Source organism: Aethalodelphis obliquidens, unplaced genomic scaffold, assembly GCF_003676395.1.
Source record: "Aethalodelphis obliquidens isolate GAN/ISIS:26980383/991018 unplaced genomic scaffold, ASM367639v1 scaffold40, whole genome shotgun sequence".
NCBI classification, from domain to species: Eukaryota; Metazoa; Chordata; class Mammalia; order Artiodactyla; family Delphinidae; genus Aethalodelphis; species Aethalodelphis obliquidens.
The window spans coordinates 18,054,149-18,070,785 of NW_020837984.1; the positions used below are offsets into that span (position 1 = coordinate 18,054,149).

The following is a 16,637-nucleotide window of genomic DNA, read 5'->3' on the forward strand; positions in this document are numbered from 1 at the left end:
TGGTCTAATGTGTTATTTAAGGCCTATGTTTCCTTATTGATTTTCTGTCTGGATGATCTGTCCATTGATGTAAGTTGGGTGTTAAAGTCCCTTACTATTATTGTGCTACTGTTGATTTCTCCTTTTATGTCTGTTAATATTTTGCCTTATGTATTAAGGTGCTCCTATGTTGGGTGCATATATATTTACAGTTGTTATATCTTCTTCTTGGATTGATCCCTTGATCATTCTGTAGTGTCCTTCTTTGTCTCCTGTGACAGTTTTTATTTTAAAGTTGATTTCATCTAATATAACTATTACTACTCCGGCTTTCTTTTGATTTTCATTTGTGTGGACTACCTTTTCCATCCCCTCTCTTTTAGTCTGTATGTGTCTCTAGATCTGTAGTGAGTCTCTTGTAGGCAGCAAATAAACGGGTCTTGTTTTTGTATCCATTCATCCAGTTTGTGTCTTTTGGTTGGAGCATTCAGTCTGTTTGCGTTTAAGGTAATTATCAATATGTATACTGTCATTTTGTTAATTGTTTTGTATTTGTTTCTGTAGGTCGTCTTTTTCCTTCTTTTGTTCTCTTCTCTTGTGATTTGATGACTGTCTTCAGTGTTATGTTTAGATTCCTTTTTTGTGTATGTGTGTATCTGTTATAGATTTTTGGCTTGTGGTTACCTTGAGGTTATTGTATAGCAGTCTCTCTCTATATATATGTGATTCTTCTGAGTTGCTGATGTCTTAATTTCAAATGCATCTTAAATACCCTACATGTGTACTCTCCTTGCCTCATGATTACTGTTTTTTATGTCATGTTTTACATCAAATTGTTTTTTGTATCCCTTAACTGCTTATCGTGGATACAGATGATTTTACTACTTTTGTCTTTTAATCTTCCTGCTAGCTTTGTTTGTGAATGATTTCCTACCTTTACTGTATGTTTACTGGTGAGCTTTTTTGTTCCATAATTTTCTCATATCTTTTGCACCTAGAGAAGTTCCTTTAATATTTGTTATAAAGCTGGTTTAGTGGTGCTGAATTCTTTTAGCCTTTGCTTGTCTATACAGCTTTTGATTTCTCTGTCAAATCTGAACAAGAGCCTTTCTGAGTAGAGTATTCTTGGATGTAGGTTTTTCCCTTTCATCACTTTAAATATATCATGCCAGTCCCTTCCAACCTGCAGAGTGCCTGCTGAAAAGTCAGCTGATAGTCTTATGGGAGTTCCTTTGTATGTTATTTGTTGCTTTCCCCTTGCTGCTTTTAGTATTCTCTGTATCTTTAATTTTTGACATTTTGATTACAGCGTGTCTTGGTGTGTTCCTCTTTGGGTTATCCTGTATGGGATTTTCTGCACTTCTTGGACTTGGATGACTATTTCCTTTCCCAGGTTAGGGCGGTTTTCAGCTATTATCTCTTCAAATATTTTCCTGAGCTCTTTCTTTCAAATATTTTCCCGGGCTCTTTCTCTTTTCTTCTGGGACCCCTGTAATGCAAATATTAGTGCTCTTGATGTTGTCTCAGAGATCTTTTAAACTGTCCTCATTTCTTTTTTTTTTTTTTTTATCTTTTTTCTGTTCAGTGGCAGTGATTTCCACTACTCTGTCTTCCAGCTCACTGATCCATTCTTCTGAATCCTTTAGTCTACTTTGATTCCTTCCACTGTATTTTTCATTTCAGTTATTGTATTCTTCATGTCTGGTTGTTCTTTATATTTTCTAACTCTTTTCTTAAAACTTATAACTTCTCGTTCTGTGCATCCATTCTCCTCCTGAGTTCTTTGATCATCTGTATGCTCATTACTCTGAACTATTTCTTGGGTAGATTGCCTGTTTCCACTTCACTTAGTTCTTCTTCTGGGATTTTATCTTGTTCCTTCATCTGAAACATATTCCTCTGCCATCTCATTTTGTCAATAAGTTGCTATTTGTATTTTTATGTATGCAGTAGGTAAGTTACATCTCTCAACCTTGGAGGAGTGGCCCTCTGTAGGAGGCATCCTGTGCACTCCAGCAATGCACTCCCCTCTTGTTACCCAAGCTGTGTACTCCAGGGGTTCACCCTAAGAGGGCTACTTGGGCCTTCTGTTGTGGTGGGCTAACTATGTGGGCAGTCTGGTAGGCCCCTAGTCTGGTTGGTTGCTAGGTCCTGCCTTGTGTGGATGCTGCTGGCTGCTGTTTAGCAGGGCCTGGTCACAATGTGGCTGGTTGCAGAATCCTAGGGGCCCCGGGGCTAATGCTGGCTCACTGGTGGATGGAGTCAGGGTCCTGAAGACCCTAGGGTTGTTGCCTACCCACTGGTAGTTGAAGCCAGATCCTGGGGTTAGTGCTGGTCTACTGGCAGGCAGAGCTGGCTCCTGGAGTCCAGCTGCAGGGCCCTGGGATCCCAGAGCTCATTTCAGGTTGTTGTGGGGGTGGTGTCGGTTCCTGACACAGTTGGGTACAGGGTCTGGAGTGTCCTGAAGGTTTCTTTGGCCTGCTAGTGGGCCAGTCCAGGGCCCAGCTGGTCCCAGGGTAGGCTCTGGCCTGCACTGCAGAATCATAGTTTTCTTGCTTTTGGTGCCTGTATCCTGGTGAATGAGACTGGTCTAGAGGCTTGGCCTGGCTTCCTGGTGGGAGAGTCCTGTGCCTTTCTACTGGTGGGTGGTGCTGGGTCTTGGCCCTCTGGTGGGCTGGGCCATGTCTAGGGGCGAGTCCAAAGGCAGCTGTGAGCTTTTTAGTCTTTAGGCAGCCTGTCTGCTAATGAGTGGAGCTGTGTCCTGACCCAGTTAGTTCCTTGGCCTGAGGCGTCCCAGCACTGTTGCCTGCAGGCTGTTGGGTGGGGCCAGGTTTTGGAACTAATGAGCCAATATGTCATCCACCAACAACAGTGTTCCCCAATATGTCTGCCACCAGTGTCTATGTCCCCAGGGTGAGCCTCAGCCACCCTCCCCCAACCCCTGACGCTCCAAGAGACTCTCCAAGACCAGCAGGTAGGTCTGGCCCAGGCTCCTATCAAATTACTTCTTTGGCCCTGTGTCCCAGGGTATATGAGATTTCATGTGCACCCTTTAAGAGCGATATCTCTATTTACCCCAGTCCTGTGGGACTCCTGCAATTAAGCCTTCTGGCCTTCAAAGCCAAATGCTCTGTGGGCTCATCTCAACAGTGCCAGACCCCCAGTCTGGGAGAACCTCTGTAATATATTTACTCTCCAGTTTTCAGGTTACCTACATAGGGGTTATGGGATTTGATTATATCGTGAGTCTGTCCCTACTACCAGTTTTGTTGTGGTTCCTTCTTTATGTCTTTTGGTGTAGGAGATCTTTTCTGGTGGGTTCCAGTTTTTTGTGTGTGTATGTTTTTTTTTAATGGTTGTTCTGCAGATAGTTGTGATTTTGGTGTGCTTGTGAGAAGAGGTGAGCTCAAGGTCTTTTTACTCTGCCATCTTGCCCACTTTCCTCTATACCACATTTTCTTTTTGTTTGTTTTGTTTTAATTTTTATTGGAGTATAGTTGCTTTACAGTGTTGTGTTAGTTTCTACTGTACAGCAAAGTGAATCAGCTATACATATACATATATCCCCTCTTTTATGTATTTCCATCCCATTTAGGTCACCACAGAGCATTGAGTAGAATTCCCTGTGCTATATACAGTAGGTTCTCATTAGTTATCTATTTTATACATAGTATCAATAGTGTATATATGTCAGTCCCAATCTCCCAATTCCTCCCACCCCCCATACCACATTTTCTTTATCTGTTCATCCATCAGTGGACACTTAGGTTGTTTCCATGTCTTGGCTATTTTAAATAGTGCTGCAGTGAACACACATATACGAATATCTCTCCAAGACCAAGCTTTCAATTGTTTTGTGTATAGACCCAGAAGCAGAATTGCTGGATCATATGGTAGTTCCATTTTTAACTCTTTGGGTAACCTCCATACTGATTTCCATAGCAGCAACACCAATTACATTCTCACTAACAGTGCACAGAAAAAGGAACCTTTAGCTCCATATCCTCACTAATGCTTGTTATTTCTTGTCTTTTTGATGATAGCCATTCTGACAGGTGTGACATGATATCTTATTGTGGTTTTGGTTTGCATTTCTCTGATGATTATTGATGCTGAGTATCTTTTCCTGTATTTGTTAGCCATTCGTATGTCTTCTTTACAAAAATGTCTATTAAGATCCTGTGCCCATTTTTTAATTGGGTTGTTTGTTTGTTTTATTTGAGTTGAAGTCTTTGTGTATTTTGGATGTTAACCCCTTGTCAGATATATCATTTGCAAGTATCTTCTTCCATTCAGTAGTCTGATGGCTTCTTTTGCTGTGCAGAAGCCTTTCAGTTGGATGTACTCCTACTATTTACTTTTGCTTTTGTTGTCTTTGCTTTTGGTGTCAAATTCAAAAAATTATTGCTAACACCACTGTCAAAGCTCTTAACTGCCTATGTTTTCTTCTAGGAATTTTATGGTTTCAGATCTTACATTTAAATCTTCAATCCATTTAGAATTGATATTTGTGTATGGTGTAAGATAATGGTTCAGTTTCATTCTTTTGCATGTGGCTATCCAGTTTTTCCAGTACCATTTATTGAAGAGACTATCCTTTCCCCATTGTATATTCTTGGCTCCTTTGTAATAAGGTAATTGGCCTTATATGTGAGAGTTTATTTCTGGTTTCTCTATTCTGTTCCATTGATCTACATGTCTGTTTTTATGCCAGTACTATACCATTTTGATTACTGTAGCTTTGTAACATAGTTTGAAATCAGGGAGTGTGATGCCTACAGTTTTCTTCTACTTTTTTAAGATTGCTTTGGCTATTTGGAGTCTTTTGTGGTTACATACAAATTTTAGGATTGTTCTATTTTTGTGGAAAATGCCATTGGAATTTTGATAGGGATTGCGTTGAATCTGTAGATTGTTTTGAGTAGTGTGGACATTTTAACAATATTAATTCTTCAAATCTGTGAGCACAGAATATTTTCCCATTTTTTCATGTCTTTTTCAGCTTTTTTCATCAATGTTTTCAGTATACAGGTCTTTTACCTCCTTGGTTAAACTTATTCCTAGGTATTTTATTCTTTTGATGCAATTATGAATAGGATTGTTTTAATTTCTTTTTCTGGTAGTTTATTATTAATATATAGAAATGCAACAGATTTTTGTCTGTTAAATAATTTTGTATACTGCAACTTTACTGAATGTATTAGTTATAACAGTTTTTTTTTGGTGGAGTCTTTAGGGTTTTCTATATATAAAATCATGCCATTTTCACATAGTGACAATTTTGCTTCTCTTCTGATTTGGTGCCTTTTGTTTCTTTTTCTTGCCTAATTGCTCTGGCTAGGACTTCCAATACTGTGTTCAATAAACGTGATGCCAGTGGATATCCTTGTCTTGTACCTGATCTTAGAGGAAATGCTTTCCATTTTTCACCATTGAGTATGTTAGCTATGGTCTTGTCAGAAATGGTCGTTGAGCTATGTTTCCTCTAGACCTACTTTGTTGAGAGTTTTTATCATGAATAGATTTTGAGTTCTCTCAAATGCTTTTTCTACATCTATTGATTATATGATTTTTATCCTTTATTTGGTTAGTGTCATGTACCACATTGATTGATTTGTAGATGTTGAACCGTCCTTGCATCCCTGGAATAAATCCCACTTGATCATAGTGTATAATCCTTTTAATATATTATTGAATTTGGTGTGCTAATGTTTTGTTTGGGTTTTTTTTGCATGTGTGTTCATCAGGGATATTGGCTTGTAATTTTCTTGTAGTGTATCTACACTGGGTATCTAGGTAACGTCTGGGTAACAGGGTAATGTGGGCCTTATAAAATAAGTTTGGAAGTGTTCTGTTCTGTTTATTGGAAGAGTTTGAGAATCTTTCATATTAATTCTTCCTTAAATGTTTGGTAGAATTCAACAGTGAAGCCACCTGGTCCTGGACTTTTGTTCATTGGGAGGTTTGAGAGTCTTTTTATACTTTAGATATAAAAGCAGATTCCATGTATCCCACTATATATTGGGGAAATTGTCTTAGGGATTCCCAGAGTATTTAGTGAAAATTCTGATTACCAATAATCTATAGAGAAGGAAGAATGGATCCCATAGTTACAAGTGATACTTTGTTTCATGTGTATGTCTGTTTCTTTAGACTTAGAACTCTAAAAATGTGTATGGAAACTGAATTAATGTTTACAATTACGGTTTATAGTTGTTAAGATGTTCTACATCTTAAAATGCCTGTTTTGATATAGAATGACTGTCAAAATGTGAAGATGGAAGATGGTAATTTATATTAGGTGTATTTTACCACAATAAAAAAAATTGAGGGGGTGTGAAGATGGTTCACAAAAAAGAGTTTTTCAAGGCTCTAAAACATGTAAAGGGTTGGAGTTTTTAAAATTCCATCCATTTAATTACTGATGATAAAAATAAAGTCTCAGGTTTCTTAGCTGAAAATGAATTTAATAATACCTCTCTCTCAGTTTTATAAGAGGGGAAAAAAACAGATATAGAGCATATTCATAATACCCCACACATAGCAAGCAGTAATACATAGCAGCTGCTGTTACATCCCAGGGACCAAAATGCCCTCCTCAAGGTCATACAGCCAGTCTGTGGCAGAATCCAGCCCAGGATCTGGGTCTTTTGATCCTGAGTCTCTTAAACTATTACCATGCCAATCTGGCCACTAGGCACAAGGCATGAATCCTTTGTCCAGGCAGTGAATTTTCTTAATCTTTATATAGACCATTCTTTCCTTCAGTCTTTGTTTTGTATCTAAAGAATTAAATGTGAATACTATTTTTAAATGGAATGCAAATATTTTGAAAGTCCTTCAAAATCTTTTTTTTTTTTTTTTTTTTTTTTTCCTTTTCAGAGTCCAGATGTCATTCAGAATTTGAAAATACCACCCATTCTGTCTTCAGGTCAGCTAAGTTTTACTTTCATCATCCAGTGCACCTACCAAGTGATCAAGATTTTTGCCATGAATCCTTAGGAAGAAGAGTTTTCATGAGTCATTCTTGGAAAGATTCCTTTCAGCATCATCCAGACAAACAAAGAGAACACACTTGTCTTCCTTCCTCTTATCAAAATGTGGCAAAGACAAAGTCAGATTATACCACAATAGAGAGCCTCAGTATCAATGTAAACTTGGAAAACAAAGAAGTAAAGCATACTACTAAAAGTCAGGCTAGAGATTTTCTAAAATATGACAAACAAGTTAATGACCTAAAAAGGGATCATAAGGCCACCCCAGAGTTAACAGCTCAGCACACTGTGAGTTTAAATGAACTCTGGAACAGGTATCAGGAGCGACAGAGGCAACAGAAACCTCCTGAGTTCAGTGCCAAGAAGGAACTTTCCTTGGTGGAGCGACTTGATCACTTGGCTAAACTTCTTCAGCATCCCATCACACATTTTCTCCAGCCCTCAGAAAGTACACAGGATGATAGCAAAGGGAAACAAGATGTTAAGGAATGGAGTGGTAGACAGCAACAGCAGAAAAACAAGCTTCAGAAAAAGAAAAAGTATAAAAGCCTGGAGAAATGCCATAGAAACACAGGAGATCTTAAAAAAAACAAGATTCTTTCTACTCATCAAGCTGGGAGGTCCAATCAGATTAAAATTGAACAGATTAAATTTGATAAATATATTTTGAGAAAACTGCCAGGTTTTCATTATATAAATAACACTTCTTCAGATTCTAGACACTCAGAGGAGAGTGAGCTGCTCACAGATACTGCCACCAACATCCTTTCCACCACCACTTCTGTGGAATCAGATATATTGACCCAAACAGATAAGGAAGTGACTCTGCATGAGAGGAGCAGCTCTATTTCCACCATTGATACTGCCCGACTGATCCATGCTTTTGGTCATGAAAGAGTTTGTTTGTCACCCAGGCGAATTAAATTATACAGCAGCATCACCGACCATCAGAGGAGATACCTTGAGAAGCGGAGCAAGAAAAACAAGAAACCATTGAATACAGGTTATCCCCAAATTACTTCAGAACACACCAGAAGGAAACACGTCCAGGTACATGGCTGCAAATTCCATCTGGCAATATGACTGCATTTTTCATGGACTTTTTAGTTAAGCTTTGCACACAGGTGAAAAAAAGCCAATTGCCCTTTCCTCACTGTAACATTTCTTACCAGCTGGAAAAGAGTGAGAAAGTGTAGTACAGTGCTGTTTGAGTTGTCATTCTTTTCATCAATACTCATTTACGAATTACCCTTTGGATGAAAGGTTTTGCTGCTAAATGCTGCAAAATCTGCAAAGTCTATACCTTTGGTACAGGGGATCTTCAAGTTTAGAATGACCTCCATTCTGAACAATATTGCCTGTTGGTTTTTGTTTATTCATTCCTCCCTGTCTTTTAAGAAATTTTGAGGTGCTTTTAAGCATACACACACACACACATATATAAGTAATATGATATGATTGTTTTTTAAGTAAATGAAGAATTGGAATGATGGAAAATTAGACTGAAGCCAGGGAGGGGTGAGGTACAACATGATTTAAAAAATAAATACATGAAGAATTAAGAGTGATGGGAAGGCAAGTTGATACCTTGTGGATATGGTTGCTAAAGATGAGCCACAAATTTTGCTTTATGTTTTCTAGAAATTAGTGTTGCTAGAATTTTGTGATCAATTACATAACTCTAATATAAAAGCAAACTAAATTTTCAAAAGCATTACAGATATTTCTGATACTAAGGCTTCTTAAATTTCTCTCATCTGTCCTCATAAAGAAGGCATTGTGGTGTAACAAAATCCTCATCGGCATCCTTACAGTACATTCTCAGTAACAACAATCATATAAGGCTAATATGGCCTTTGTTTAGGGAATTCCATAAAGGCAGATTTCAAGGGGTCAGTAAATTGCAGACCATTACTTTAACCCAAGATAAAATTGATTTGGACAGGTGCTCTCCAAATAGGGATACTTGCAAAATGGTTCATTGGAGTATGAACCTTTTAAAGTTTATATTTTTGTATATGTTTTACAGTGTATGAGTACAGCAATAATATATAATTTATAAATAAATATCTACTTTAGTAATTTGTACTTAAAAATGTTTTATCAGTGGGACCCCATGATCAAAACAATTTGGAGACCACTGGTTTAGCCGAAAGAAGGCACAAAACATTCAGACATTTAACCATAAATATTATTTCTTAATTGAGTTTTTGGTAGGTATTAAATGATAGTAATTACACATATAAATAGTACAATAAGACTCTTTTTTAAAGTAAGCCAAAAATTGGGAAAGACACAGATTGAGGCCTTTTGTTCCATAGAGGAGGTAGGGGGAAAGGATGCAGATAGAGGGTTTTTTGGTGTGTGTACTAAAATACATATACATAACAAAGTTTACAGTTTTATCATTTTAAAGTATGCAGTTCAGTGGCACTGAGTATATTCACAGTGTTTTACAACTATCACCACTATCTAGTTTCAGAGCTTTTTCATCACCCTAGTGGAAACCTCATACCCACTAAGCAGTTACTCTCTATTCCTCCTTCCTACCAGCCCCTATCAATCACTAATCTACTTTTTGTCTCTGTGAACTTGCCTATTCTGGTTATTTCATTTAATTAGAATCATATCATATGTGGCCTTTGTGTCAAGCTTCTTTGACTCTAGAATAATCTTTCTGAGATTTATCCATGTCCTAGCACCTGTCAGTACTTCATTGCTTTTTATGGCTGAATAATATTTCATTATATGTTTAGACACATTTTATTTATCTGTTCATCCATTCGTGGACATTTAGGTTGTTTCTACCTTTTGGCTATTGTGAATAGAACTGATATGAACATTTGTGTACAAGTTTTTATTTGAACACCTACATACAGTTCTTTTGGGTATACACATAAGAGTTGAAAATGCTGGATCATTTGGTAATTTTATTTTAAGCTTATTTAGGAACCGTCAAACTGTTTTTCACAGTGGCCACACCATTTTACATTCCCAGCAGCAATTTCTAAGGGTTCCAATTTCTCCATATTCACCAACACTCTTTATTTACTTTTTTTTTTTTGCCATCCCAGTAGGTACAAAGTGGTATCTCATACTCATTGTCATTTTGATTGTGGTTTGTTTTGCCTTTCCCTTTGCATAATGACTAATGATGTTAAGTATCTTTTTATGTGCTTGTTGGCCATTTTTTAAAATTAATTTTTGGCTGCCTTTGGTCTTCGTTGCTGTGCATAGGCTTTCTTGAGTTGCGGCAAGCGGGGGCTACTCTTCGTTGTGGCGTGTGGGCTTCTCATTGTGGTGGCTTCTCTCGTTGCAGAGCACGGGCCCTAGGTGCACGGGCTTCAGTAGTTGTGGCTTGCTGGCTCAGTAGTTGTGGCTCGTGGGCTCTAGAGTGCAGGCTCAGTAGTGTGGGGCCCGGGCTTAGTTGCTCCTTGGCATGGGGGATCTTCCTGGACCAGGGCTTGAACCCTGCATTGTCAGGTGGATTCTTAACCAAAGTCATGAAGATTTGTCCATATATTTTCTTTCAAGAATTTTATACTTTTAGTTCTTTCATTTGCATCTTGGATGTATATTGAGTTAATTTATTTATATGGTATGAGGTAGGGGTCAAACATTCTTTCCACGTGGAATTGTCCCAAAATCAGCTGTTGAGACTGTTCTTTCTCCATTGAATGGTCTTGGCACCCTTGTCAAAAATCAGTTGACCATAGATGTGAAGGCTTATTTCTAGGCTTTCAGTTCTGTTCCATTGATCTATATGCCGATCTATATGCCATTACTGCACTGATTTAGTTACTGTAGCTTTGTAGTAAGTTTTAAAATTGAGAAGTATCAGTCTTCCAAGTTTGTTCTTTTTAAAGACTGTTTTGGCTAATCAGGGCCCTTGTGTCTCCATATGAATTTTAGGATCAGCTTTTTAAAATTTCTGCTGAAAAGGTTGTTGGGAATTTTATATTAATTGCATTTAATATTTAGCTTGCTTTGGGGTTTATTACCATCTTAACAACATTGTCTTCCAGTTGATGAACACAGGATGTTTTTCAATTTATTTAGGTCTTTAATTTCTTCCAGTAAGGTCTTGTAGTTGCCAATGTACAAGTGTTATACCTTCTTGTCTAAATTTATTCCTAAGTATTTGATTCTCGTGTTTTCTTTCTTTTTCTTTATTATTTTTAATTGTGATAATATATGCATAACAAAATTTATCATCTTAACCATTTTTTCTTTGTAATTCTATTTTATTTTTCTTCCAGTTCTATTGATTTAATTGACATACAGCACTGTTTGTTTGAGTACAGCATAATGATTTTACTTACGTACATCATGAAATGATTATCACAGTAAGTTTAGTGTATATGTATCATCTCATACAGATTCAAAATTTAAGAAATAGAAAATATTTTCCTTGTGATGAGAACTCTTAGGATTAAGTAAGTAATTAAGTAATTAACTTTAAGTAATTAAGTAATTAACTTAAGTAATTAACTTTCATATATAATATACAGCAGTGTTAGTTTTATTTATCATGTTGTACATTACATCCCTAACAGTTGTTTATCTTATAACTGGAAGTTTGACTGCCCTCAACCAATTCCCACTCCCTCCCCCCACCCATTGCCTCTGTTAACCACAAATCTGATCTTTTTATATGAGTTTTTTTTTCTGAAGTATATAATTAATCTACAACATTATGTTAGTTCCTGTGCACAAAATAGTGATTTGATATTTCTGTACATTTCAAACACCATGGTAAGTCTAGTTACGATATGTCACCATGCAAAGATATTACATAGTTATTGACTGTATTCTCCACACTGTACACTTAATACCCGTGGCTCATTTACTTTACAACTGGAAGTTTGTACTTCTTAATCTCCCTCACCTATTTCTTTCCTCCCTTCACCACCTCCCCTCTGACAACCACCTGTTTGTTTTCTATCTGTAACTCTGTTTCTGTTTTGTTGTGCTTGTTTTGTTTTTTAGATTTCACTTAGCATAATAGCCTCTAGGTCCATCCATGTTGTTGCAAATGGCAAGATTTCATTCTTTTTATGGCTGAACAATATTCCGTTTCATAAATATATACACCACATTTTCTTTTTCCATGGGCATTTAGGTTGCTTCCATATCTTGGCTATTGTAAATAATGCTGCAGTGAACATAAGGGTGTATATATCTTTTTGAATTAGTGTTTTTGTTTTCTTCAGAAAAATACCCATATGTTAATTGTTGGATCATGTGATGGTTCTGTTTTTAATTTTGTGAGGAGCCTCCAAACTGTTTTTCATAGTGGCTGCACCAATTTACGTTTCCACCAACAGTGCATGAGTGTTCCCTTTTCTCTTCATCCTTGCCAGTACTTGTTGTATTTTGCTAATAGCCATTCTGACAGGTGTGAGGTGATAGATATCTCATTGTGGTTTTGATTTTCATTTCCCTGATGATTCGTGATGTTGAGCATCTTTTCATGTGCCTCTTGGCCATCTGTATGTCTTCTTTGCAAAAGTGTCTATTCAGATCCTTTGCCCATTTTTTAAAATTAGGTTGTTTGGGTTTTTGATGTTGAGTTGTATGAGTTCTTTGTATATTCTGGGTATTAACCCCTTATTAGATAGATTGCTTGCAGATATCTTTTCCCATTCAGTAGATGATAGTTCCCTTCACTGTGGAAAAGCTCTTTAGTTTGATGTAGTTCCATTTGTTTATTTTTGGTTTTGTTTCCCTTGCCTGAGGAGACATATGCAAAAACAAATTACTAAGATCAGTGTCAAAGAGCTTACTGCCTATGTTTTCTTCAAGAAGTTTTGTCTTTTTTTTTGGTTGTGGTTTCAGTTCTTACATTTAAGTCTTTAATCCATTTTGAATTTGTTTTTGTGCATGGTGTAGTTTAATGGTATTAAATACATTCATATTGTTGTGCAGACATCACCGTCACCCATCTCTAGGACTCTTTTCATCTTGCAAAACTGAATTTCTACACTGACTCAAATAGCAACTCCCCATTCCACCTTATGCTCAAGCCCCTAGCAACCACCATTCTAAGAATTTGACTACTTTAGGTACCTCATGTAAGTGGAATACAGTGTTTGTCTTTAAGTAATACGTTTATTTCACTTAGCATAATGTCGTCCTCAAGTATCATCAGTGTTGTACCATCTGGCAGGATTGTCCTTTCTTTAAGACTGAATGATACTGCATTGTATATATATACCACATTTTGTTTGTTCATTCATTCATCCATCCATTAATAGATACTTGTGTTGCTTCCATCTTTAGACCATTGTGAATAATGATGCTAGAGTGTACAAATATCCATTCAAGATCCTGCTTTCAATTTTGGGGGGTATGTATCCAGAAGTGGAGTGGCTGGATTATATGGTAATTCTATTTTTAACTATTTGAGGAACCACCATACTGTTTTCAACAGCAGCTGCCCATTTTACAGTCCCACCAACAGCACACAATGGTTCCACTTTTTCCACATCTTTGTCAACACTTGTTATTTTCTGGGTTTTTTTATAGTGGCATCCTAATGCATATGAAGTGGTAAGTTTTTGATTTGCATTTCTTTCATGATTATATTGAGCATCTTTTTATATACTTCTTGGCCATTTGTATATCATCTTTGGAGAAATGTCTATTCAAGTACTTTGCTCCTTCTTGAATCGTGTTATTTTTTGGTCATTGAGTTGTAGAAGTTCTTTACATATTCTGAGTATTAACCTCTTATCAAATATATGATTTATAATTTTTTCTCCCAATCAGTGGGTTGCCTTCTCACCTTTGTTGATTGTGTCCTTTGATGCCCAGAAATTTTTAATATTGATGTAGTCCCAGTTGTCGAGTTTTACTTTTGCTGCCTGTGCTTTTGGTTTCATATCTAAGGAGTCATTACCAAGTCCAATGCCATGAAGCTTTTCCCCTGTGTGTTCTTCCAAGAATGTTATGGTTTTAGGTCTTTAATCCATTTTGAGGTAATTTTTGTATATGATGTAAGATAAGGCTCCAACTTCATTCTTTTTCTTTTCCAGTTTCATTCTTTTTAAGAGCATGTGGATATCCAGTTTTCCCAGCACCATTTGTTAAGGGGACTGCTCTTTTCCTGTTGAATGGTCTTGGTCCCTTGTCAAGGGTCAGAGGTCATTTGACCATGTGGCACAAAGGTTTATTTCTGGGCTCTCTATTCTAGTCCATTGATCTATTTATCTTTATGCCAGTACCACACTGTTATTATATTACTGTTTTGAAATCAGGAAGTGTGAATCCTCCAACTTTGTTGTTCTTTTTCAAAATTGTTTTGGTTCTTCAGGGTTTCTTATCATTTTTAATGATTTACTGTTTTCAATTTTTTTTATTGCTATATGATCTCCTTCGAGTTGTTTTTTTGCTAAGTTGTTTTTTTGCTAACTTAGCAGCCATGTAATTAACCAATATGCTTAAGCCACTGTCTCAAAATATCACCCAGATATGAAATAGTATCTATTGACTCCATTATATGAAAAATCAAGAAACTGGTTGCACTTGCCCTACTTCTCCTCACTCCCCACCTACACACACTTCCCCCAACATAACAATATTTGTTATATTTTGTGAATGTTGTCTCAGTTCATTATGGTACTATTACTACTGTATTGATTAGCTTTATTTTTAAGAAGTATAACATTTTTCTTCCATGTTGTAAGCAAAATCACCATTTTATGTCTTTTTTTTTGTTGGTTTTTTTTTTTTTTTTTGCGGTACACAGGCCTCTCACTGTTGTGGCCTCTCCCGTTGCGGAGCACAGGCTCCAGACGCGCAGGCTCAGCGGCCATGGCTCACGGGCCCAGCCGTTTCGTGGCATGTGGGATCTTCCCGGACCAGGGCACGAACCCGTGTCCCCTGCATCGGCAGGCGGACTCTCAACCACTGCGCCACCAGGGAAGCCCTTTTATGTGTTTTTTAAAGAGGGTCAGTATCGTGAGTCTTTTCAGTGTAACTGTGAGTTTATTAATTTAAATAATCTAAATAAAAATAGATTTTTCAACAGTTGTTCAGGAGTGAGCATCTCTTCAGTTCTTATAAATTTGAGATTATCATCCTGTAACCTTTGTATAGGAATAACAACTTGTTTGGGTATAAAACTTTTGAATAATAACCTTTAATTCAAAACTCAGTCAGATTTGCTCCCCCTTTCTGGGCATATACATTAATATTTCTGTGCCAGAGGCAACCCTAATATTTTTTCCCTATTGGATCCTGGATTGTTGTTGGGTTTTTAAAATCTAAGTTTTCTTAGTTTCCCAGGGTATGTCTCCGTGTTGGTCAATCTCTATTTATTTTTTAAAAATAAAATTTACATACCTTACAATTCATTCTTGTAAAGTATACAATTCAGTGGTTTTTAGTATATTCAGAGGAGGTTATACAGCCGTCACCACTAATTCCAGAACTTTTTGTCATACCAAAAAGAAACCCTGTGCCCCTTAACAGTCATTTCCTAGCCTTCAACCATTAATCGACTTTCTGTTTCTATGAATTTGCCTATTGGGGACATTTTTTATAAGCAAATCATGCAATATATGGCCTTTTGTGTCTGGCTTCTTTTACTTAATATTTTCAAGGTTCATCCATTTTGTAGCAGGAATCAGTACTTGTTGTTTGTTATGAACAGTAACAAGCAGTATTTCAAATACATATACAACATGTTTATTCATGAGTTGTTGGACATGTGGATTGTGTCTGCTTTTTTGGCCATAATGAAAAATGCTGCTGTAAACATTAATGTACAGGTTTTTGTGTGCACAAATTTCTTCAATTTTCTTACATATATACCTAGGAGTAGAATTGCTGGATCATATGGTAACTCTGTTTAAGCTTCTGAGTAACTGCCAAAGTGCTTTCCAAAGTGGCTGCACCATTTTATATTCCCATCTGGATCATATTTCAGTTTGTCTACATCCTCATCAACACTTGTTGTCTGTCTTTTGATAATAGCTGTCTTAATGGGTGTGAAGAGGTATCTCACTTTTTAATGATTTTAATTTGCATTTCACTAATGACTAAGATGTTGAGCATCTTTTCATATGCTTATTGGCCATTTGTTTACCTTTAGAGAAATGTCTATTCCGATCCTTTGCCCATTTTAAAATTGGCTTATTTGTCATTTTATTACTGAATTATGTTTCTTTGTCTATTCTGAATACAAGTCCCTTATTAGGATATGTTTTGCAAACATGTTCTTACATTCTGTGCCGTCCTTTTCACTTTCTTGATGATTTTATTTGTGGTACAAAAGTTTTAATTTTGACAAAGTACAATTTGTCTGTTTCTTCTTTTGTCACTTGTGCTTTTCATGTCATATCTAAAACTATTGTCTAACCCAAGGTTACAAAATATTTACTCTTTTTTTCTTCTAAAAGTTTTATAATTTTAGTTCTTACTTTTAGTTCTATGATCATTTTTTAGTTAACTTTTGTGTGTGGCGTTGAGGTAGTACAGTTTTATTCTTTTGCCTGTGGATATCCAGTGTCTTAGTACCATTTGTTGCAAAGACTGTTCTTTCTTCCATTGAATTGTTTGGGCACCCTTGGCAAAAATCAATTGATCAGAAGAAAAAAAAAAATCAGAAAAATAAAAATAAAAGAATGAAAAAAAAAGTGATTGATTATAAATGTAAGG

The 16,637-nt window shown here is 36.5% G+C and overlaps 1 protein-coding gene across 12 annotated transcripts in view; it reads left to right on the forward strand.

Moving 5' to 3' along the window:
- ALMS1 (ALMS1 centrosome and basal body associated protein) overlaps positions 1-16,637 on the forward strand; it is a 230,018-nt gene that overhangs the window by 176,700 nt on the left and 36,681 nt on the right. For 10 of the 12 annotated variants that reach the window (XM_027132039.1, XM_027132047.1, XM_027132037.1 and 7 more), the window contains one exon: positions 6,862-8,024. The exons of the other annotated variants lie outside the window; for them this stretch is intronic. In XM_027132039.1, the coding sequence (XP_026987840.1) occupies positions 6,862-8,024 (1,163 nt within the window). The remainder of the gene's footprint in view (positions 1-6,861; positions 8,025-16,637) is intronic. 12 annotated transcript variants of the gene reach the window in all.